Source organism: Colletes gigas, unplaced genomic scaffold (genome assembly GCF_013123115.1).
Source record: "Colletes gigas isolate AHSC1104 unplaced genomic scaffold, ASM1312311v1 Colletes_gigas_Sc00040, whole genome shotgun sequence".
In the NCBI taxonomy this organism is placed as follows: Eukaryota; Metazoa; Arthropoda; class Insecta; order Hymenoptera; family Colletidae; genus Colletes; species Colletes gigas.
Window position 1 is genome coordinate 668,470 of NW_025106669.1, and position 25,165 is coordinate 693,634.

Here is a 25,165-nt window from a genome sequence, read left to right on the forward strand (position 1 = left end):
TACAATGAAATTGTGTCTTTATACATTTGTCGGCGTTGTAAAAGTGGCTTCTTAGTAATAGCATTAATTCGAACTATTGAATGTACAGTAGAAGATATACAATATACTCTACTAAACGGTAATGGTTATTAGTTCGTAATTGTAACATTTACAAAACATCGAGTTTTGGATTACTTCATTTTTAATCACTGAAAAAATGCTTTTTTTTTTTTCTAAAAGAAAATTTTTACATTTTCTGTGCTCGATGGGGAAATTTTTTTTTTTAAATTTAATTGTCGTTTTGTCTTTGGATAAGTACGATATAAATACGTTTGTTTAGTGCAAAACAAGCATTGTAATAAGCGTATCAACACATTACCGACCGATAGCGTATTAATCGACTGTTTTACCGACCAAAAGTGTCGGTAAAGGGTCAGAATTGTTTTTTTATTTATTTTTTGCACGGTTATTGCGTGTAACTTTGAGGCGATTTTCATCGAGAAAGTGAGTTAAACTTTCACTCTTGAATCTCGAAAGCTTTGTCATCCAACCATGGCCGAAATATTGGCAACGTTGACGGATAATGTGCCCCCCTTTTCGATGGGGCGGTCCCTGCCGGGGCACCCTCCTGTCTCAGAGGGTACGTGGCCAGGACAATTGGTATTTGCAGCTTGATCTCTTTGTCCAAGCTCTTTGGACTTATTACAAACTGTAAAAAAATAAAATATAGATATTTAGACAAAGGGGCCCTGATAACTCAAAAATTCGTTAATTTTCTTACTTATGACCTAAAAATAAAAATGTACGATTTAAGAATAATTGGTGAAGTCGTTGGAAAGTCCGTTCTCAGTGAGAATAACGCTTTCTCGAATGTAAATATTAACGGAATGCTAGTCTCGTAATTAAGAGATGAGAAAGAAACCTCAAGGAGAGAGTGACGCGATTATGCTACGTTACAAACGCTTTAAATGCGACTTTTACTCACGTAAACGTGATAAAGAACGTTGATGAGGTGGCAGCCTCGCAGATTGGTGGGTGGCAATGGCGGAACGTACATTTGCTCGTTCAGCCACTCCTCGCCTTCCCCAGGACGGATTTTCCCTCTGGAAACGCTCGCCAACTCTCGTGTCTCGCTCGCGAGCACTTTACCACGACACAGGTACTGAATTGTTTCGGTCAAGGACGCTTTAGTCGATTTCATCGTCACCTGTTGAATCATTTCAGTCGGTCTTATGCGTGGTGCAAGAATATTAGCTACGAAAACTAATAAATATCAAAGGAGTCTACGTCAGTTCCTTTCTTTTTCAATTTTTACACAGAAATACCTCTTGAATTCTCTATGGTAATTTATATGGTTTATTTACATGCGATTGGCTAACATTTTCTAATTTTTTCCTTGTAAAAAGGTCCCACCATGGTGTCCATGATAGACACTTGTTTATTGAATATGAGAAAAACCTGTGAGATTCTTAATTAGTATGAATTTCACTATACCAGGTGTTGGAATGAAAGAAAGAACACAGGTACTGAATTGTTTCGGTCAAGGACGCTTTAGTCGATTTCATCGTCACCTGTTGAATCATTTCAGTCGGTCTTATGCGTGGTGCAAGAATATTAGCTATGAAAGCTAATAAATATCAAAGGAGTCTTCGTCAGTTCCTTCCTTTTTCAATTTTTACACAGAAATACCTCTTGAATTCTCTATGGTAATTTATATGGTTTATTTACATGCGATTGGCTAACATTTTCTAATTTTTTCCTTGTAAAAAGGTCCCACCATGGTGTCCATGATAGACACTTGTTTATTGAATATGAGAAAAACCTGTGAGATTCTTAATTAGTATGAATTTCACTATAACAGGTGTTGGGAATAAAAGAAAGATGACTTTGAAGGTTAATTATGGATCTTTCTATTTTTGGGGCCCAAAGAAATATAAAGAATATGAATTTTGTAGTTGTTTGGGACGATTAGGCTGAAATTTTATATTTCCAGTCACTTCGATTGCTGCTGGTTATCAGCGACTTGTAATTTTGTTGAAATTTATTTAATAATTCTATATTCCTGTGTTTAATGACTCTTTTATCGCTTTAAATTTTTTTGTATGCGATTGACTAACATTTTTACATTTTTTCCTTGTAAAAAGGTCCTTCCATGGTGACCATGATCAACATTTGTCTATTGAAAATGAGAAAAACCTGTGAGATTCTTAATTAGTATGAATTTCACTATAACAGGTGTTGGGAATAAAAGAAAGATGACTTCGAAGGTTGATTATGGATCTGTCTATGTTTGAGGTCCAAAGAAATATGAAGAATATGAATTTTGGGCCCATTCTAGCGCAGACTATACATATATTGAGTTGTTTAGAATGATTAGGCTGAAATTTTATATTTCCAGTCGCTTCAATTGCTGACTATTAGCGACTTGTAGTAATTCTGTTAAAATTTCTTTAATAATTCAATATTTAATTGCTTTTGATTCAAATTTTATCAAAAATTAACTTGCATTTATCTCAAACGAAAGTCTAATATAAATTTCAACTTGAAACCTAATTAATTAAATAACATATAGGCGATGTGGGAATCAAAGTGTTAAAAGAATGCTTCCATCAGACAATTGCGCTCTCCCTTTCAATTTGAATCGAAAGAATGCGTACACGTTGACAGTATCGTGTTATACCGACCCCGATTTCAACGGCAGACATTCTTTTGGTTAACCAGTGGAGTCGAAACGCGATACTTACCTTGCTTCGATTGCTGACGGTCGCTGAAATGCCAATAGTTTCACCTGGCACGTATCCGCCACGATCGAGACTCACCCTGCAGAAAACGGGCCCCCCGGAGACGCAAGAAACACCGACTCGTTGCTCGATTTCTTGCCTTGCTGGTTGCTGTTAAATAATTTATTTAAAAATACCTGCGCCACCTGAATTTTAATATTTTTATTAAATTAAGGGGATAGTCTCTTATTTAATAAAAATAATATTGAATTAAGGGGGTATTAGAAGTTATGAATGAACACATGTATAAAGTTTATTTATACCAAATTATGATAGAGGCCGATGGCCCAGTGGTTAGGCACTCGGACTCCCACCCAGTTAATCCGGGTTCAAGTCCCCAATGGGACCAAAAAACACCAAAATAGAGTTTTTATACCAAATTATTATAACAAAACTCATTAAAGTAACAATATCATAGATTATGGAATATTACAAGTCGCCTCATGGCCTGGAAAACAACATAAGATCGCTCACTTATTAAAAATAATATTAAATTGAGGGGGTAGTCTCTTATTTAATGAAAATAATATTAAATTAAGGGGGTAGTCCCTCATTTAATAAAAATACTATTAAATTAAGTGAGTAGTCTCTCATTTGATAAAAATAATATTAAATTGAGGGGGTAGTCTCAAGTGAGACTTAAAAAAAAGTCAATTTCTCTTCTATTTCATTTTTTGAGAGAACATTCGCATAATGAGGGCGCCACTGTACTTAACGATGGAACTTTAATGAAATTCTCGTGTACGATATATATGTTTTGTATTCTGTTGCACTTGGAGTTTCATTTGTTTCTAATACTGAATTAGAGATCGATACATCGGATATCAGTTGGATGCATGCCGATTATGCAACGCAAGGCGTGTGCAACGAATGTGACTGTACAGTTGAATAAACAATGCGGTCGCGATCGGTGCTGAATGTCACGTGCCTACGTAACAATTATCTTATATTACACGTTATCGTGTTATGCGAATGTATCTCCTCTGTATTCCAAAACGGGAACGCGTCGCCCACGGTCCACGCCTTACTATATGTAAACAGATGCAACTTCCTTAAAATCTCGCAGAAATGATCTTAAAGCGAAATCTTTTGCAATTTGTACGCCATAACTCCCACAATAGTGAATATATTTCATTGAAATTTTGGGGGGCACTAGAGTTCATGGATACATACAAAAAAGTATTAAACAACTTTTCTGTACAACGACAAACAAATTGATTAAAAATTAAAAACGAATTTCTAAGAAAAATCGACGAGGTAATTTTACGGTGAAAAAAATTATTTCAAATCGTTCTGGAAAAATTATTTTCTATTGCAGGGGTCAATTACAATTATTTTTGGTGAATAGACATACCCTCGAAATCCTACCCACTTTCGAGAAAAAAATTCGAGAAGGTGTGAAATATTTCGATGAAATTAAAAAATTTCAAATCGTTCTAAAAAAAATATTTTTGGCTACAGGGGTTAATTACAATAATTTTTGGTCATTAGACATACACCCAAAATCCTACCCACTTTCGAGAAAAAAATTCGAGAAGGTGCCTAACTTTTTCAAAAAAATTAAATATTTCAAATCGTTCTGGAAAAATTATTTTCGATTGCAGGGGTCAATTACAATTATTTTTGGTCATTAGACATACCCTCGAAATCCTACTCGCTTTCGAGAAAAAAATTCGAGAAGGTGCCTAACTTTTTCAAAAAAATTAAATATTTCAAATCGTTCTTGAAAAATTATTTTCGATTGCAGGGGTCAATTACAATTATTTTTGGTCATTAGACATACCCCCAAAATCCTGCGCATTTTCGAGAAAAAAATTGAAAACTGGCGGAACTTTAAACATTAATAACTTTTTAAAGAAGCCTCTATCAACAAATTAATATTCTTGCTTTTCGTCTTATTTTGGCCCCCAGAATCTCCCATTAAAATTTTTCCCATGAATAGCCAGGACCCCCTGTAGATCAATGATCGATAGATCGACGCTTTTAAAGAAAAAACAAGCCAGTTAAAGAAATAAAATCAAGTTTCTACCCTAAATATGCGTGGCCATTGTTATAGCCATGCCAAAGCATAGAAACTTTCCCGAACAGTCTTTATCGAAACGCCCATCGCTTCGTAATAAAGGCGCGTATAAATATGAAACGCGATATCATCCATAATTCAGGTGAACTCACCGCGAGGATCGGCGGCTCCAAGTTCAGATCGATGGGGTTCATCACGATGAAGACCTGCTGATTCTTGTGCGTCAGTCCGCCGGGTTCACGAAGCGCAGCCTTGCAATAATACTGCACCCAACCATGTTTGCCCAGGAAAGTGGACGGCAGGCCCAGGGGCAGGCCCAATTTGAATGGAAAGCTGTGGATCCCCGGCGAAAGCAGCGACGGTCCTTCTCCTGAGTGGCGGTGTCGTCGAACGATAAACAGAGAACGAGGAAGAACAGTTTTGAGAACACTGTTCAACCAACCCTGGGAAAAATTTTAATGGGAGATTCTAGGGCCCAAAATAAGACGAAAATGAAGAATACCAATTTCTTGATTGAGGCTTCGTTAAGAAGTTATTAACGTTTAAAGTGTGCGGAGTTCCTCGTGCCGAGTGAGAACCACTGTCGTGCGCGCGCAGCTGTGCGCAGTTCGTCGCTCCAACTTTAGACGTTAATAACTTCTTAACGAAGCCTTAATTAAGAAATTGGTATTCTTCATTTTCGTCTTATTTTGGGCCCCAGAATCTCCCAATGCAATTTTTTCCAGGGGTTACCGAACACTCTAATAGGTTTCTTCGTTTTCGAGATATTTTGATTTCGAGTTTGATATACACGTGATAGAGGAATTAATTGCAGAACGATTACGTTAAACGTACTGCAATGAAATTTCTTTTCATTACCTGGTTCCCCCAGTAATCTCATGCGAAAATCTATGTAGTTTTCCTTGTCGTAGACCCTCTCTGCGCGTTGACTACGTACGCGGACCACTCCTTCGCCGATTACGTGAAAATGCAATCCTGAAACGCTGCGACACACGAAACGTATCATGAAAGAAACAACGTATGAGTTGCTTAATATTATACAGGGTGATCCAGGCAATTGTTACAAGTCATAACTCCGTTATTATTGCATTTCCGAAAAAATGCCAAGGGAGCAAAGGTAAATGGTTCGAGGAGCACTACATCCGTAGGCATTTAAATTTTTTTTAGATGCAGCGGTGCATGTGCAATTAACAATCGCATAATTTCTTTAAATAGAAATGCATATTTTTTTTTACACAGATCGATTCTTTTGTTCATTCTGCGTAAAAAATGATTAGGGTACCTTGGCGAAAAAATCATTGGATCTCGAGATATTTTCAAAAAATGTCTTTATCGAAGAAGTATATGTATACAGGGTGATCCAGGCAATTGTTACAAGTCATAACTCCGTTATTATTGCATTTCCGAAAAAATGCCAAGGGAGCAAAGGTAAATGGTTCGAAGAGCACTACATCCGTAGGCATTTAAATTTTTTTTAGATGCAGCGGTGCATGTGCAATTAACAATCGCATAATTTCTTTAAATAGAAATGCATATTTTTTATTACACAGATCGATTCTTTTGTTCATTCTGCGTAAAAAATGATTAGGGTACCATGGCGAAAAAATCATTGGATCTCGAGATATTTTCAAAAAATGTCTTTATCGAAGAAGTATATGTATACAGGGTGATCCAGGCAATTGTTACAAGTCACAACTCCGTTATTATTGCATTTCCGAAAAAATGCCAAGGGAGCAAAGGTAAATGGTTCGAAGAGCACTACATCCGTAGGCATTTAAATTTTTTTTAGATGCAGCGGTGCATGTGCAATTAACAATCGCATAATTTCTTTAAATAGAAATGCATATTTTTTATTACACAGATCGATTCTTTTGTTCATTCTGCGTAAAAAATGATTAGGGTACCATGGCGAAAAAATCATTGGATCTCGAGATATTTTCAAAAAATGTCTTTATCGAAGAAGTATATGTATACAGGGTGATCCAGGCAATTGTTACAAGTCACAACTCCGTTATTATTGCATTTCCGAAAAAATGCCAAGGGAGCAAAGGTAAATGGTTCGAAGAGCACTACATCCGTAGGCATTTAAATTTTTTTTAGATGCAGCGGTGCATGTGCAATTAACAATCGCATAATTTCTTTAAATAGAAATGCATATTTTTTATTACACAGATCGATTCTTTTGTTCATTCTGCGTAAAAAATGATTAGGGTACCATGGCGAAAAAATCATTGGATCTCGAGATATTTTCAAAAAATGTCTTTATCGAAGAAGTATATGTATACAGGGTGATCCAGGCAATTGTTACAAGTCACAACTCCGTTATTATTGCATTTCCGAAAAAATGCCAAGGGAGCAAAGGTAAATGGTTCGAAGAGCACTACATCCGTAGGCATTTAAATTTTTTTTAGATGCAGCGGTGCATGTGCAATTAACAATCGCATAATTTCTTTAAATAGAAATGCATATTTTTTATTACACAGATCGATTCTTTTGTTCATTCTGCGTAAAAAATGATTAGGGTACCATGGCGAAAAAATCATTGGATCTCGAGATATTTTCAAAAAATGTCTTTATCGAAGAAGTATATGTATACAGGGTGATCCAGGCAATTGTTACAAGTCACAACTCCGTTATTATTGCATTTCCGAAAAAATGCCAAGGGAGCAAAGGTAAATGGTTCGAAGAGCACTACATCCGTAGGCATTTAAATTTTTTTTAGATGCAGCGGTGCATGTGCAATTAACAATCGCATAATTTCTTTAAATAGAAATGCATATTTTTTATTACACAGATCGATTCTTTTGTTCATTCTGCGTAAAAAATGATTAGGGTACCATGGCGAAAAAATCATTGGATCTCGAGATATTTTCAAAAAATGTCTTTATCGAAGAAGATACTCAAATAGTGGACCACCCTGTATAATTCGCGAGAAATTCAATTGCACATCAATTTAAAGCGTGAATTAAATAGAATAAAGGGACAATAGTTTGCATTGAATGGCAATGGACGGATTTCTGATGTTAATTAAAAGGTGGTAAATGATTATAACACGCTGGAGTTTATTACCTTGCATTAACGTTCAGAAGTGTGTTAATTGACGTAATTACATGGCGGAAAAAGCTCAAAGACGTTAGCGTATTTTATTACTATTATTACGCTTACTATTTCATGGAGCACGACTAATTAATTTTTTCAGAGCGAAAATATACTATCAGTGCGTTGTATCAGACAATAGTAAATACATTTTTAATAGCAGTTTATCATAAACGTAAAATATCACGTAAACATGTGACGTAAAATACTTAAAAGTCATAAATGATCAATGTTTGCTATTAATACTTTTGATGTTCAATATTAATTAAGTAATTCTTTATCATTCGTTCTATAATCGTGTTTTAATTCCTCAACCTTTTAATTTAAATACAAAAATAACGAATAAACCATAAATAATTCGTTGTTTATTAAAAGAAAAATCAAATTTCAATTATGGAAAAGAATACAGATTTTCTATATATGTATAGAATTTCTAAACTTCTATATACGGGAGATTTTAGAGGCCAAAATAGGAGGCTTCTTTAAAAAGTTATTAAAAAATTAAATTAAAAAATTAAATTAAAAAATGTAAAATTGTTCTAAAAAAATTATTTTTGGTTGCAGGGGCGAATTACAATTATTTTTGGTGAATAGGCATACCCTCGAAATCCTATGCAATTTCGAGAAAAAAATTCGAGAAGGTGGACTTTGTTGACAAAATTAAAAAATTTCAAATCGTTCTGAAAAAATTATTTTTGTTTGCAGGGGCGAATTACAATTATTTTTGGTGAATAGGCATACCCTCGAAATCCTATGCATTTTCGAGAAAAAAATTCGAGAAGGTGGTCTTTGTCGACAAAATTAAAAAATTTCTAATTGTTCTGAAAAAATTATTTTTGGTTGTGGGGGTCAATTATAATCATTTTTGGTTATTACACACACCCTCGAATTCCTACTCACTTTCTAGAAAAAAATTCCTTACTGAAAAATAAATAAATGGTACCCTGAAATTTCATGCGAATCTTTAAAATTTCATAACTCCTGAACGGATTGGACGATTTTAATGTTTCAAAATTCAAACAACGCGTGTTTAGATGAATAATATGTAGAAATTGCAAAAATATTCGAAAAGTGATTCCTTCACTCCGCAAAATAAGGAAAACCCCATAAAAATGGTCCAATTTTCAAACAGCCATAACTCCCACAATAGTGAATATATTTCATTGAAATTTTTAGGGGAACTAGAGTTCATGAATACATACAAAAAAGTATTAAACAACTTTTCTGTACAGCGGCAATCAAATTTATTAAAAATGAAAAACGAATATTCAAGAAAAATCGACAGCCTAAATCTATCGACGAAAAAAAAATTTTCAAATCGTTCTAAAAAAATTATACTTAGTTGGAGGGGCCACTTACAATCATTTTTGGTGAATAGACATACCCTCGAAATCCTACGCATTTTCGAGAAAAAAATTCAGGAAGGTAGACAAATTTTTCGACGAAATTAAAAAATTTCAAATCGTTCCGGAAAAATTATTGTCAGTTGCAGGGCTCGATTATAGTCAGTTTTTGTCATTATACATACTCACGAAATCGTACGGATTTTCGAGAAAAAAATTCGAGAATGTATGAAATTTTTCGACAAAATTAAAAAATTCCAAATCGTTCTAAAAAAATTATACATAGTTGGAGGGGTCAATTACAATCATTTTTGGTGAACAGACATATTCCCAAAATCCTACGCATTTTCGAGAAAAAAATTCAGGAATGTAGACAAATTTTTCGACGAAATTGAAAAGTTTCAAATCGTTGTAAAAAAATTATACTTAGTTGCAGGGGTTAATTAGAATCATTTTTGGTGAATAGACGTACCCCCAAAATCCTACGTATTTTCGAGAAAAAAATTCAGGAAGGTAGACAAATAGGATTATAGGTGTGACTTTAGTAAAAACACTGAAATTTCCAAATTCTACGACAATGGTGGCACTCTTTCAGCTTCAAATAGGATTACAAACTCTATTTTAAAAGCTCCATCGAAGAATTGGCTCAGAACTCGAAGATTAACTACGTTTTAGGTACACAACTCCAATAAAACCGCAGAAATTTCCAAATTCCAATCGTGGCCCCATTTGCTATCTCTCGATCGACTTTCCCTTTTGCAGAAATCGTTCCCCAATCGAACCAAACGAATCTAAACAATCTTAGACCAAGATTTCGTTGGTCAAAGAGTTTCCCTAGAGCTGGAGGGCGAAAGACGGATCTCGTGTGATGAATTTCGCACTTGTCGCGTACTTACTAAGCCTCGTCGTCCAGCTCGATCAGCACACGTCCGGACAGAAAGTGGCCGGGAAAGTAGAGGAGGTTCGTGTTGTCGAAAAGTATCAGAAACTTGCTCAACTTTCGCGTCATGGTTCCGCCAACAGCGACGACGATCACGTCGGTACGGCGTCGCGGTAACTGATTATGCACCGAGTCGAATACGCGGTCACGAAATTTTTTCCATCGAGTGGTGCACACACATGTCAAGTGAGAATCACTGGTACACGTAGGATAGCACGCCCATAACCTTGCACACGCAACGTTTCTCTCTTCGCGAAGTAAGCGGGAATCTCATCATCGAGCGATCGCTATGCTGGCCACTATCACTTCACCGGACGATTCTCGATCATCGATCGATCGAAACACGGGAGAAAACGCGAACAAAGACACGATAACGACGCGTTTTAAGTTATTATCAAAGTTTCAGCCGCGGGCTAAAGGAGTTCTCTTCCTGCCCATTCTTGGAGCTGTGTTCACTTTCGCTCCCCTACCTTCGCGTTTCCACCTCCAACCTGGTGTGCTTACCTGCTTTCCTCTCTCGACCAATCGAGAACCACTTCCAGTTTCTCGTGCACACAGTCTCGATTAGATCCTGACTTGGTCGCGTTGGGGACTGTACGCTTAGGTTGTGCGACTATTTCGCGATTTTTTCTACGTTTGAATATTTTCACAAGGCACAGTGGGCTAGAAAACGATGATTCGTGGCCAAAATTCAATTTTTCAACTTTTGTTCGATTCTTTTTTGTGAACTAATGATAAAGCTTCGAAATCTAAACATAGTTCTATACGTATCAATCTGATTTCTATTTCAAAAACTTACGATAACTGCATACTAAAATTGGTTCCTTCTGATTACCTGTATTTGCAATTATAATGAATTTTTATCGATTGTTTTTATTCTAAAATAAAGTCAGACCTAACCCAGACCTAACCCAGACTTAATTCAGACTTATTCCAGACCTAACCCAGACCAATTCATCGCTGATAACGGGGGTTAGGTCTGGGTTAGGTTTGGGTTAGGTCTGGGTTAGGTCTGGGTTAGGTCTAGATTAGGTCTGGGTTAGGTCTGGATTAGGTCTGGGTTAGGTCTGGGTTAGGTCTGGATTAGATCTAGATTAGGTCTGGGTTAGGTCTGGGTTAGGTCTGGGTTAGATCTGGGTTAGGTCTGGGTTAGGTCTGGATTAGATCTGGGTTAGGTCTGGATTAGGTCTGGATTAGATCTGGGTTAGGTCTGGGTTAGGTCTGAATTAAGTCTGGGTTAGGTCTGGGTTAGGTCTGGATTAGATCTGGGTTAGGTCTGGGTTAGGTCTGGATTAGGTCTAGATTAGGTCTGGGTTAGGTCTGGGTTAGGTCTGGATTAAGTCTGGGTTAGGTCTGGATTAGATCTGGGTTAGATCTGGGTTAGGTCTGGATTAGGTCTGGGTTAGGTCTGGGTTAGGTCTGGATTTATAGATAACCTTATTCCCCCAGGGAATAGATTTATCTTGTTTTAAATAGATTGAACCCAGACCTAACCCAGGCCTAATCCAGACCTAACCCAGACCTAACCCAGACTTAATTCAGACCTAACCCAGACCTAACCCAGACTTATTCCAGACCTAACCCAGACCTAACCCAGACCTAACCCAGACTTATTCTAGACCTAACCCAGACCTAACCCAGACTTATTCCAGACCTAACCCAGACCTAACCCAGACTTATTCCAGATCTAACCCAGACCTAACCCAGACCTAATCCAGACCTAACCCAGACCTAACCCAGACCTAATCTAGATCTAATCCAGACCTAACCCAGACCTAACCCAGACTTAATTCAGACCTAACCCAGACCTAACCCAGACCTAACCCAGACTTATTGCAGACCTAACCCAGACCCAACCCAGACTTATTCCAGACCTAACCCAGACCTAACCCAGACTTAATTCAGACCTAACCCAGACCTAACCCAGTCCGTGTGTCTGAAATTCAATTTTTCAACTTTTGTTTTAGAACACTATTTTTTTTGTGTTCTAATAACAAAGCTTGGAAATCTAAACATAGTTCTACACATACCAATCTAATTTCTATTCCAAAAACTTACCAATAACTCCATACTAAAATTGGCTCCTTTTGATTACCTGTATTTTCAATTCTAATAAATTTTAATCAATTTTTTTTATTCTAAAACAACGTGTGTACCTTCCTGTGCAAGATTCATACAACACAAAACAATATCATTATTTTCCAGAAAGAGATACGTAAACTTTAAAATCAAATTTCAATGAAGAATAAAAGTGTCGAATTTCTCCATAAAAATCAACCCATTTAAACAATCTCTATTAATAAATAATATCTCAAACGAGGATTCTCAAGAATTCACAAACGTTTCCTCCATATCAATACCTGATCTGATTTGAAAATATTAAATTTACCTTTTATCCTATAAAAATCCCGTAAATAGTGTAAGAACCGGAAATGGGGGGTAGCTGAGACAATCCTAAACAACAATTTCCTTCGCAAAAATGTCGAATAGTTCTTCGTTTTTGAATTATTAACGAAAAACACTGATACATGTATACTTTGTCTACGATCAAAGTATTCGAATAGTTCCGAACCCTATTGTGCACATGGTTCGATGAATAAAATTGATAAGGTTCGCGTGACACGGTGCATACTGAATTGTTCCTCGTATCTCGAGCCCAGATGCACTCTATTGATAAGGTCGTTCGATGAAAACTAGCTAGTACTTTCCGCCCTGTACAATGCACGCGCATTAAAGCGAATATTGTTACATTCATGAGATTTTGACGATTAATGCTCGTTATAATGTTCATGGATCCATATTGATAACCACCACCCCCTCCAATACTCCAAACTGAACGATTAAAAATCATAAATTGTAACACATTTCGATTATCCTCGCGCGCAGTATTCGAATGGCCCCCGCGCATGCGCGGTACGAAATATTCAATGGCTACGTAGTTGCGCGTCAGTAGCCGCAGTAACGTGCAAATGGAGAAGGTCGTAGTGAATCAAAAAGAATATTTGAAGAAGTATTTATCTTCGGGAGATGGCAGCGACAAGAAAAAGAAGAAAAAGAAAAAGCTGAGAGTGGGAGTGAAAACGTAAGTCACAATTTTCAAACATCATACTGTCCGTGGACAGTTTCAACAGGACGCCCTTGTGTTTTAGGTTATAATGATTGTTTCGCACATTATTGTACGATGAATTGCAAAACGAAACATTTTACTTCATTCTGTGATTCTGTGATATAGTTGTACGGAAGATAAACGAGAAAGGGAATATAACCGTGATTTCGAAGCAAATTCTAAAATTAACAATTTGAACAACTTTTTGAAAAATAGTAAATTACGTAACGAAGATTCTCCCTTTCTTCAGACAAATTTTTAGATGTGTTTTTCAGAGTAAAAATCATTGACGATGACATAGACCTGAAGAATATGAGACCGATCGACGAGAGTCAGTTTGATATTTACATCACTGCCGAAGACGCGCCTCAAATTGCTGGTATAGTCGATGAACGTGGCCCGGTTGATTTCGGAGATAAAAGAAGATGGAAAATAGTAGCAGACAACGAAGACGGAGATCTAACTATCACCAGTCAAGACAAAGAGAGCAAACGATCCAAAAAAGTTGCACGCAACCTTGACGATGATTTAACTCCGCCGAGAATGCAAAAGAAATGCTTGAACGATGATTCGTCTCCTCCGAGGACACACAAGTCCATTAAAAAGAAACAGAGTAAAAGAAATGTAGAAGAAAATAATGATTTAAGTCCACCCGGAAGAAAATCTAAAAAGCATGCTAATTCTGAACGTAAGACTTCTCAGAGTAATAGCGATAGCGACAGCAGTTCGGAAGTAAATGTTCCATCTAGTAAAATGAAAAAGAAAGCGAAAAGAAGAGACAAAGAAATTGATTCTGACTTGAGTCCACCTAGGCAGCCTAAAAATCATGATTCGGATTCAAGTCTGCCTAAAAAGAGTACAAAACATAGATCTCAGAGAAGTAAGAAAGTTCAGAGTAAAAGTGACTCGGATATGAGTCCGCCTAGAAGAAATAGGGAAGATTCTGATTCTGATTTAAGTCCACCGAGAAGTAAGAAAAATCAGAATCACGATTCAGATTTTAGTCCACCAAGGAGGAGTAGAAAACACGAACATGATAAAAGAAATTCAAATTTGAATTCTACGAAGCAAAGAAAAGATTCTGATTCTGATTCGGATTTAAGTCCGCCGAGAAGAGAGGTGAAACATATGGAACAAAGTAAAGCGCATAAAAGTTCGAATTTTGAGCAGAGAAGAGACCTAAGTCCACCTAGACAACATAAATATAGAGATTCATCTTTGCACAGAGAGAAAAAATATCGCAGAAAAAATAGGGAATTAGATAGAAGTCGAAGTAGATCTAAGGAGGACAATAGAGAGGTTAATAAGTCCAAGAGCAGATGGAACAATAAGTATGAATATGATTCGAAACATCAATCGCACGGAGAAAGTTCTTACAGAAAGGAAAAATCCATGAAAGATGCTAGCAATAGCCAGAGATTAGAAATGAACCATGACAAAAGGGATAGGGGAAATCGAATGAAGAAAACGCTAGATGGAAAGACCGCGGGTCTGCAAGATGCAAGATCATTGAGAGAGGAAACGGAAGCGTACAAAAAACGGGAAGCCGAACACTTCAAAAACGTATAATAAAACTTTCTTTTATCTTTTTACGAGGTTATGTTAAGAAAAATTGAGAAATTACATTAATTTTTAGCTGAGTAAAGAAGTTACCGGGATTGGTCAGGCTACAATTGTACGAGATACGAAAACTGGTAGAAAACGTAACCTAGAAGCGGAAGCAGCTGAAGAGCGCGAAAAACAAAAGCGACAAGCGGAACTGAACGAGAAGTATGCTAAATGGGGAAAAGGGTAAGTAAAATAAAATGGATATTTAAGGAAAATTGTGAAAGTGTATTTATTTCAGGTTGAAACAAGTAGAGGATCGTGAAGAAAAATTGAAGGATGATCTTTATGAAATGAGTAAGCCCTTAGCAAGGTATGCTGACGATGCTGATTTAGACAAGACACTTAGAGAGCAAGAAAGAGAAGGGGATCCTATGCTGGAATACATTAAACAAAAGCAAATCAAAGAAGGAAAGAGAAAACCAGGTAAATATTTTTTTTTTTAAATTTATTATTTTTTATTAATACATGATTGTATTTTAAGAACGACCAACGTACGAGGGATCGTTTATGCCAAATCGATTCGGTATTAAACCCGGTCACCTGTGGGACGGGGTGGACAGAAGCAACGGTTACGAGAAACGATGGTTCGAAACACAAAACGCAATGGTGGCTCGTCAAGAAGAAGCTTACAAATGGAGCACTTCCGACATGTGAAATTGTTAAAAATAAATGCTGAGGAACGGTCTGTTGCTGAGATTTTATTTTATGGATATGTTACAGTGAAACACCGAAATCTGGAGAATGTCGACTTTCACCGGTGAATGTCAACGTTCACATAGTCGCTTAGTGTATGTCCGAAATATTTGCTAAACATCCTTATTTCTGACTTACACCGGTAACTGTTAACATTCACCATGCGCTAATGGTGAGTGTTGAACATGTTGGAGATTTATATTTTCTTCTCCGTAATTCGGTCGCTATGAAACGTCACAAGGGTGACCGTAACTTTTTCGCCTCTCTTTCTGAAAGGATCTAACCCAGACCTAACCCAGACTTAATTCAGACTTATTCCAGACCTAACCCAGACGTAATTCAGACTTATTCCAGACCTAACCCAGACCAATTCATCGCTGATAACGGGGGTTAGGTCTGGGTTAGGTCTGGGTTAGGTCTGGATTAGATTTGAGTTAGGTCTGGGTTAGGTCTGGGTTAGGTCTGGATTAGATCTGAGTTAGGTCTGGGTTAGGTCTGGATTAGATTTGAGTTAGGTCTGGGTTAGGTCTGGATTAGATCTGAGTTAGGTCTGGGTTAGGTCTGGAATAAGTCTGGGTTAGGTCTGGGTTAGGTCTGAATTAAGTCTGGGTTAGGTCTGGGTTAGGTCTGGAATAAATCTGGGTTAGGTCTGGGTTAGGTCTGAATTAAGTCTGGGTTAGGTCTGGGTTAGGTCTAGAATAAGTCAGGGTTAGGTCTGGAATAAGTCTGGGTTAGGTCTGGGTTAGGTCTGGGTTAGGTCTGGGTTCAATCTATTTAAAACAAAATAAATCTATTCCCTGGGGGCATAAGGTTATCTATAAATCCAGACCTAACCCAGACTTAATCCAGACCTAACCCAGACTTAATTCAGACCTAACCCAGACCTAACCCAGATTTATTCCAGACCTAACCCAGACCTAACCCAGACTTAATTCAGACCTAACCCAGACCTAACCCAGAGTTAATCCAGACCTAACCCAGACCTAACCCAGACCTAACCCAGATTTATTCCAGACCTAACCCAGACCTAACCCAGACTTAATTCAGACCTAACCCAGACCTAACCCAGACTTATTCTAGACCTAACCCAGACCTAACCCAGACTTAATCTAGACCTAACCCAGACCTAACCCCCGTTATCAGCGATGAATTGGTCTGGGTTAGGTCTGGAATAAGTCTGAATTACGTCTGGGTTAGGTCTGGAATAAGTCTGAATTAAGTCTGGGTTAGGTCTGGGTTAGAAAAAGATCACAATTTACTGCAGTATCCATTTAGTATAAATTAGGGTATCGGGAAAAAAATAAAGAAAACGTTGCTCGCGTTATCAAAGCTTGCATAAGACTGACAAAGCTGATTGACTCCGAGCAGAACGAAGGATTTGGCGGGAGAGAGTCAGTCGCTTGTTTTTTGACTCTTCTGTTTTGGACCTCCAGCAGAGCATATCTGTGATTGTCGACACACACCGGAGAGGGTCCGAATGTACAACAATGTAATGAAATATTCGATCTTTCACCGACTTATTTGGTATCTGTTGACATTCACCGGTGTGAAAGTTGACATTCTCCAATTTCGGTAATTCACGGTAACAGATATAATACACCTCTTTTCTTTTATAATAAGGTAGCACAGCTACGATCCACGGACCTCTGCGGACATTACCGGTAGCGCCACCTTCGTACGCGTTGATATATATATATTCTAACAGATATGTATACGTTCCATGTTTTCTACAAGCACACGATAAACATTCTATCGTTTATTACATCGTCTATACTTAATAAATACTCTTTTAAATATGTTATCGATCGCTCCCCCGTTCTTTATCCTCCATACTCTCCTTTTTGCTAAAGTCGTTTCTATCAAGATTTAAATGTTGAAAATACCGTCGATTGTTGGCACAATTCTTAACACGAGTCACGCGACTGCGAAACACAAACACGCTTCCTGTCCGTGAAATATGAATCATCGCGTAGGATTATCAAAACGTTGAGATCGATATTTGTTCCAGAAAACGAGAAGAATGCAGTAGCTGGCGCCTGTCTGGCAGCGGTCTGAGCGACCATCGGAGTATCCCGCTTACGAGATCGATCGAACCTACCAAAAACTGTTCTTCTCGGATGGTATACGAGGGCTGGGAGTGGCGCTCGTTCGATTTCACGGTAATATGCATAATGAAACTAGCGAAAATTACTTGTTTGTTGATTCGCGAAAAAGTGTGACCGCTTTCGATCGGTTTCGTCCACGTTCCGTCGTAAACGTGTACACTGTTGTCGGTGCGCGCACGCAGATGCACGTATATATACATACTTGTACATATGTAAAGGAATATATATCGACTCGCGTAGTCGCGACGCAAGGGCAGGGTCGTCGCCAGTGTCAGTACGTCTCGCGACGTCGACGGGACTTGTGTTCGTGGTAAAGTCCGTAGATTAGCATATTTAGTGTTCGCCGGTAGTCCAATAGTATTTTAATACGTATTTTTTTAACGTTACGAGAACAGACTGCGTCAGAGGATAAAAAACTTTACGATACGTCCAATACAACCAACCCAATACCACAAAGTCGTTTGTATTTTCGTCCTGACGAGAGCCGGTACCACGCCGTGTCGTTCACCTCTGGCCAGGAGGAGAACGAAATTTTCGGAAAATCTCTTGAAAACTGTGATTTCCCCCCTCCCCATTGTCGACGGTGAGATTCGGTATTTTTCTAGTGTTTCTTACAAACCTGGCCTTTTTATTCGACGACTCGATGTTAACGAGGAAAGCACTTAGTCGATCGTAATCGCGAATTATACGGGCGAGTGTCGCGACTAACGGTGGGGCGTTTGCAATTGGAGAATAGAAGGGATATAGAAAAGGACAAGGTATAAGTGAAAATGGGATGCAACACGAGCAAGGAGAGCGTTCAGTCGGTAGGGGATGAAGCGAAGGAGGACGTTAAGAACGGCGGTGAGTAACGAATTTTTTCTTAATAAATTATACGTCCTCGCGGTTATGCAATATGCGTTAAATATGCGCGACGGAAATTGATAACGAGTCGCTGTTCGAACGTTCCCGTATCTTCAATGGAAATATTTCCACGCAACGTTATTTTTTTATTTTCGAATTTCAAAACTGTGCATTATCAATTGAAATAGAGATTGTATTCGTATCGATAATTCTCTTCAAATTTTATGCGCATGTGATTGTTTTAATATATGGGAAGTATTATAAGGTTAAGTTTACGATTCAAAGAGTTCTTCTATATACTTCTTTGATATATGGGAAGTATTATAAGATTAGGTTTAAGGATTCAAAGAGTTTCGTATCGAAGTGTTTTTATTCGTGTCATTTAGTGTTATAACCAACAATTTGTATCGTGTTATGAGGAAGAATGACTTTATAATCTCGAAACGTATATCGATGTATCGAGAAATCTGCGCATCAGATCCACGTGAGGATTTCTTTGAATTTAGAATTTACGTTGAATCGTGTTTGTTGAATGAGAATTTTTCTTTCTTTCGAAAGCAACGGAATAAAAGGTTAGATTCGAAGATCAGGTCGTATCGAACGTAATTGTATACAAACTTCTTTCGTTGTTTTGAATCCAAGAACCATTTTGTATTTGGCGAACTTATAAATGGAGACTTAGATAATCTATATACATGTATATAAAAATAAGTTGTCCTATGTTCGTGATTTTATAACTCGAGAACCACTCAAACGATTTTCAAACGAGTACATGCGTTGGAAAGGTCTACTTTCACCGATGGTTTATAATAAAAAAAAAACATCGAAAAATTTCTACGAATATGCGTTATACGCGCACTTTTACGATGGTGTGTGTTTCCCTATCCTCGCCCGGTAGCAGTACTGCGATGTCACCGCCAGGTGGCGATGCTCTCGAGCGGTTTCTCGCGAGAGAATTGCATTATCGCGGATATATATGTCAGGACGATCATCTGGTCATTAATTGCATTTGCACAAGATCGGGCGAAGCCGCGACGGGGCATGCTAGTAACTTATAAAATAATTATTATTTTAGGTTAGTAAAATTTTGTAAGTTTAACAGATTTTTCATTTTGCAAGCATGAATTTGGTAAAAACTGATCCCAAAAGGGTTAAATGGTTAATTTGTTAGATATTAAAATAATTATTGTTTTAGGTTAGTAAAAATACAAAATTTACAGATTTTTCATTTTGCAAGCATGAATTTGGTAAAAACAGATGGTTAAATGGTTAATTTTTGTTAGATATTAAAATAATTATTATTTTAGGTTAATAAAAATACAAGTTTAACAGATTCTTCATTTTGCAAGCATGAATTTGGTAAAAACAGATCCCAAAAGTGTTAAATGGTTAATTTGTTAGATATTAAAATAATTATTATTTTAGAACAAAAGTCTCCATTTTGTGGACCCCGGAAATAATTCTTCTTCTTCTCTGGTAATAATGAAAACAAATTTCTACACGTAACACCAATTTTATTACTCTCACTTTCACTATATTACTTTCATCATGGATGAGAATTTTTCTTTCTTTCGAAAGCAACGAAATAAAAGGTTAGATTCGAAGATCAGGTCGTATCGAACGTAATTGTATACAAACTTGTTTCGTTGTTTTGAATCCAAGAACCATTTTGTATTTGGTGAACTTATAAATGGAGACTTATACAATAACTTATGAAATAATTATTATTTTAGGTTAGTAAACATACAAAATTTACAGATTTTTCATTTTGCAGGCATGAATTAGGTAAAAACAGATCCCAAAAGAATTAAATGGTTAATTTGTTAGATATTAATTTGTTAAATAACGATCTTTTGTCTTTAAAGATCTAAGAAACATGGAGGATGCGATAAAATCTCATATTTCAGCCCATAAATTTTTTATTTCGTTATGTACGATGCAAGTACTCGTTCAGCTAATTTTAAACGCGTTTCTTGAATTCGTTTGCGATATAATTCCGGTTATGATTGTCGTCCCCGGAGTCGTAAGAGGCTGTAATAAATAGATCCTGCCCGCGCAGCCATTATTCTTTTCCTTTTCGGGTGAAACGATAGTGTCGGAATTGTGATTCGGTTGCCAATTCTTCTCTATTCATCGTTTTGATCGTTCTCCATTGTCGTGTATAATCTATCTTTCATTGTAACCAATGGCGGAATCTGAAGGAGCTCAAAGGGGAAGAAAAAAGTCGCGGAAAATTTTCAAATCTTTTGAATTTACCGCCAAAAGCTTTGAATGAAAATTTCATGTTTCATAACGAATGAAGGGATTCTTTGGAACGATTCAACTTTAAATAATTGATTTTTACTGGTTGATAGAGGATTTTGGGGGAATAATTTATTGCAAAAGAGGATTCTGTAAAATGGCTGCCTTGTGGAAGTTTCTATTTATATGGAATTTATATTCATACGTATTCTGCAATTTTAAAAAGAGTGAATAAAATGCACCAGGTTGATTAAACAATTATATACATGTATAAAAGAAAATTTCATTCGAGTATCAATTCACATATTCAAGAATTTAAATTTAAAATTCTCTTTCTGTTTATTTTAAAATAAATTTTATATATATGTATATGATAAACTAGAATTTAAAAAATAGTAAATAAAATTGATGTATATAGGTTGGATTAAAGAATTATATAATATCTGGAGCTCAAAGGGGAAGAAAAAAGTCGCGGAAAATTTTCAAATCTTTTGAATTTACCGCCAAAAGCTTTGAATGAAAATTTAATGTTTCACAACGAGTGAGGGGATTCTTTGGAACGATTCAACTTTAAATAATTGATTTTTACTGGTTGATAGAGGATTTTGGGGGAATAATTTATTGCAAAAGAGGATTCTGTAAAATGGCTGCCTTGTGGAAGTTTCTATTTATATGGAATTTATATTCATACGTATTCTGCAATTTTAAAAAGAGTGAATAAAATGCACCAGGTTGATTAAACAATTATATACATGTATAAAAGAAAATTTCATTCGAGTATCAATTCACATATTCAAGAATTTAAATTTAAAATTCTCTTTCTGTTTATTTTAAAATAAATTTTATATATATGTATATGATAAACTAGAATTTAGAAAAGAGTAAATAAAATTGATGTATATAGGTTGTATTAAAGAATTATATAATGAAATTTTCTCCCAAGAATTGAAATTTAAAATTCTCATTGAATTTATTTTAAAATTAAAATTTTAATAGAAATTACTTAAACGTAATTAACGCTAAATAATATGAAAAAAATTCATATAAAATGCAATATTGAGCAACGAACACTTCCGACAAAAGTATGAAGTCTCAGTTCGAGATTATTTACGACGCAAGACGATGATTAGTCAATGAAAAGGTTAAATGAATGTTGCTCCGCGAAGATATTTAAAGTTCCTCTGAGTCACCAACAAAACACCAGTAATGCTATCGAAGCTTTGTGTGTGAACACGAAACAAAGTGCAATAAGATTTCGAAACGCAATTTTATTTACTTTCGACTAATTTTGGAATGAGATTAATTTAAAAAATTTCTCTCCTTCCAACGAGGAGGTTCGTTTCGATGAAGTTTAAAAGACCGAATTTGTGGTAACGCGCGGGAAAAAATGTGTTTCGAGTTTGATACGAAACTAAAAAAAATTCTCGCGCGGAGGTGTGCAATTAAAAAAATACATTCGAGCGATAGTGTAAATCTCCAGACGTTATAATGCGACTATGAATTTCTTTAAAATGTGTGTGTTTCGCTCGGCAGGGGGGTTTAAAAAAAAATTCTTAATTGCAAGCTTCGTTAGCCAAATCCCACGGCATTGGTTTAGCTGCGAGCTTGAATCGTTCTCGAGAGAGAGAATTTTTAGACGGTTTTCGTAATCGATTTTCGCGCAAGATTCGTACAATTCGCGTTATTTTCTTAGCAACAAACGTATTCCAGCGTGGCGCGACAATGGCGGTCAATTGGGGGTTAATCAACTTTGAATAACGAGTGACGTTCACACGAGACAATTCTTAGAATCGTACACGAAAGCAAAACAACGAATTACTAATTTTTCTTTGTTTCTAATTCCACTAAATTTTTAGACGAAATTAAAAAATTTCAAATCGTTGTAAAAAAATTATAGTTAGTTGGAGGGGTCAATTGCAATCATTTTTGGTGAATTGACGTACCCCCAAAATCCTACGCATTTTTGAGAAAAAAATTCAGAAAGGTAGACAAATTTTTCGACGAAATTAAGAAATTTCAAATCGTTGTAAAAAAATTATAGTTAGTTGGAGGGGTCAATTACAATCATTTTTGGTGAATAGACGTATCCCCAAAATCCTACGCATTTTCGAGAAAAAAAATTCAGAAAGGTAGATTTTTTGGGCGAAATTGAAAAGTTTCAAATCGTTGTAAAAAAATTATAGTTAGTTGGAGGGGTCAATTGCAATCATTTTTGGTGAATAGACACATCTTCGAAATCCTACGCATTTTCGAGAAAAAAATTCAGAAAGGTAGACAAATTTTTCGACGAAATTAAGAAATTTCAAATCGTTGTAAAAAAATTATAGTTAGTTGGAGGGGTCAATTACAATCATTTTTGGTGAATAGACGTATCCCCAAAATCCTACGCATTTTCGAGAAAAAAAATTCAGAAAGGTAGATTTTTTGGGCGAAATTGAAAAGTTTCAAATCGTTGTAAAAAAATTATAGTTAGTTGGAGGGGTCAATTACAATCATTTTTGGTGAATAGACGTACCCCCAAAATCCTACGCATTTTTGAGAAAAAAATTCAGAAAGGTAGACAAATTTTTCGACAAAATTGAAAAATTTCAAATCGTTTAAAAAAAATTATTTTTAACTAGGGGGGTTAATTACAATCATTTTTGGTTAACAGACACACCCCCAAAATCCTACGCACTTTCGAGAAAAAAATTCTTTACTGAAAATATAATTTCAGGCTATAAATGGCACTCCAAAATTTCTTGCGTATCTTTAAAATATCATAACTTTTGAACGGATTGGAGGATTTTAATGTTTCAAACGGCAAACAACGCGTATTTCGATGAAGAATATGTAGAAATTCCAAAAATATTCGAAAAGTTATTCCTTAACCCCGTAAAATGAGAAAAACCATATAAAAAATGGTCCACTTTTCAAACGGCCATAACTCCTACAATAGTGAATATATCTCAATGAAATTTTGGGGCAAAGTAGAGCTCATGGGCACCTACAAAAAAGTGCTAAACAACTTTTCTATAGGGCGTGAAACAAAATTACTAAAAATCAAATACTAATTTTTAGGAAAAATCGAGAGTGCCTAATATTTCGGCGAAATTGAAAATTTTCAAATTAATCTAGAAAAATTATTTTCGATCGAAGGGGTCAATTACAATCATTTTTATATATACAGGGTGTTCGATCACCCCTGGGAACAATCTTAACAGATTCTAGAGGCCTACTTAATACTTAAATATGTATAATAAATTTACTTTTTTTTCCAGAAATTCATATCTGGTTTTCTACTTTAACAATAACACTCACAAACCGTCTTTTTAACTTATTCTTAATCTCAGTCACCACATTGCGTCGTTTAAGTTTTCACAAATATTTCGATCGCATTAGACAATTTTTATTACATAAATCGATCCTTTTAATTCGAGTTCATTTCTGAAGAGGATCGCTCTTACGTTTTATACAGTTAAATTACTTTTCAGCTCTTTTTTATAGCACAAGCGTTTCGCTTTTAAATAATCAGATAGTCGAGTAAATTAACTATCTCTTTCCAACGTTTACGTTCCGGTTGCACGCGAAGGAAGACACGTAAGCTATAGTTGTAGATAATATGCGAACATTTAGAGTTCATTTTATCGAGGTCGATAACGACAATGAGCGTAACACAAAACGAAAAGGATAACAACAGAGAATGTTCACAACAGTTGTCCATCAATCGGTTAAAATTCTTGTCCACAGAAATTTTATAAACACTCTTACATACTTATATACTGTTATCTTTTAAATTTAACACTTTACCGACCGATAGCCTATTAATCGACTGTTTTACCGGCCAACGCTTACCGACCGATAGCCTATTAATCAACTGTTTTACCGACCAACGCTTACCGACCGATTAATCAACCGCTACCGGTCGGTAAAGTGTTAAGTTCGCTCTTTCGACGTTCTAATTGTTCGTTTAAAAGTTATAGTTGCTCAACTATTTGAAATAATCTTAGTTCGGCTAACTCACGGACAGTTTCGGTTACGTAAATATGAGCTAAAACGTTATTACTCGTTATTTATATCGTGAAGAATGTCTGGCTTTGAAGAAGCGTACGAGAAACCGGAAAACGTATACATGACGCAAAACGTTGCTATGATTCGTCCTCCACTTCCTGTCGATCGCGTTGATATTACCAAAGCGTGCACATTATCGCGATGCACGATCTAACGGAGCGAACAATCGACCATTTTTTTACGTTACCGCGATACATTGTTCACGAATTCATAAAAATAAGATTTTAATTCACTTTTAATATTTAATAAAATATGCACTGGTTAAATTGTGATGTTACTCAATATTCCGTGCCTTGTTTTCGAAATTTCTTCGAGAGCGTAAACTCAAAATAATTGATTACGTATCGATGCCAAACGGAGC

At 36.2% G+C, this 25,165-nt stretch overlaps 3 protein-coding genes across 6 annotated transcripts in view; 2 read left to right on the forward strand and 1 right to left on the reverse strand.

Annotated features, from left to right (window-relative positions):
- Positions 1–17: 17 nt before the first annotated feature.
- On the reverse strand, positions 18–10,807 carry LOC122402796 (arrestin domain-containing protein 2). The gene is made up of 6 exons (XM_043405894.1): positions 10,115–10,807; positions 5,638–5,762; positions 4,932–5,149; positions 2,724–2,870; positions 965–1,186; positions 18–688 (listed from the first exon to the last, which is right to left on the reverse strand). Exons 1-6 carry the CDS (start codon positions 10,225–10,227, stop codon positions 497–499), a joined length of 1,017 nt encoding a protein of 338 aa, XP_043261829.1. The 5' UTR covers positions 10,228–10,807; the 3' UTR covers positions 18–496.
- Positions 10,808–13,046: 2,239 nt separating this feature from the next.
- LOC122402795 (BUD13 homolog) lies at positions 13,047–17,486 on the forward strand. 4 transcript variants are annotated; one of them, XM_043405890.1, is made up of 6 exons: positions 13,047–13,240; positions 13,540–14,827; positions 14,901–15,055; positions 15,111–15,295; positions 15,354–15,554; positions 17,186–17,486. In XM_043405890.1, the coding sequence occupies exons 1-5, from the start codon at positions 13,128–13,130 to the stop codon at positions 15,524–15,526; spliced, it is 1,914 nt and encodes a 637-aa protein (XP_043261825.1). In that variant the 5' UTR covers positions 13,047–13,127; the 3' UTR covers positions 15,527–15,554; positions 17,186–17,486. The 4 variants fall into 4 exon arrangements, with proteins under 4 accessions (XP_043261825.1, XP_043261826.1, XP_043261827.1 ...); XM_043405891.1 differs by having other exon boundaries at positions 17,190–17,486; XM_043405892.1 differs by having other exon boundaries at positions 15,354–15,527; positions 17,273–17,484.
- Positions 17,487–17,780: 294 nt separating this feature from the next.
- Positions 17,781–25,165, forward strand: part of LOC122402797 (neuromodulin) — a 98,785-nt gene continuing 91,400 nt past the window's right edge. Inside the window, exon 1 of the mRNA XM_043405896.1 lies at positions 17,781–18,513. Within this exon, the coding sequence (XP_043261831.1) occupies positions 18,441–18,513 (73 nt within the window). The 5' untranslated portion in view covers positions 17,781–18,440. The remainder of the gene's footprint in view (positions 18,514–25,165) is intronic.

Bases quoted from the DNA above. Each gene is read 5' to 3' on its own strand.
- LOC122402796 (XM_043405894.1), bottom strand. From the start codon at position 10,227: ATGACGCGAAAGTTGAGCAAGTTTCTGATACTTTTCGACAACACGAAC. The intron at 5,763-10,114 runs GTAAGTACGCGA...CGTGTGTCGCAG, and splicing joins GAGCTGGACGACGAGGCTTA to CGTTTCAGGATTGCATTTTC. The intron at 689-964 runs GTGAGTAAAAGT...ATTTTTTTACAG, and splicing joins ACGTTCTTTATCACGTTTAC to TTTGTAATAAGTCCAAAGAG.
- LOC122402795 (XM_043405890.1), top strand. From the start codon at position 13,128: ATGGAGAAGGTCGTAGTGAATCAAAAAGAATATTTGAAGAAGTATTTA. The intron at 14,828-14,900 runs GTATAATAAAAC...ATTAATTTTTAG, and splicing joins AAGCCGAACACTTCAAAAAC to CTGAGTAAAGAAGTTACCGG. The intron at 15,056-15,110 runs GTAAGTAAAATA...TATTTATTTCAG, and splicing joins TATGCTAAATGGGGAAAAGG to GTTGAAACAAGTAGAGGATC.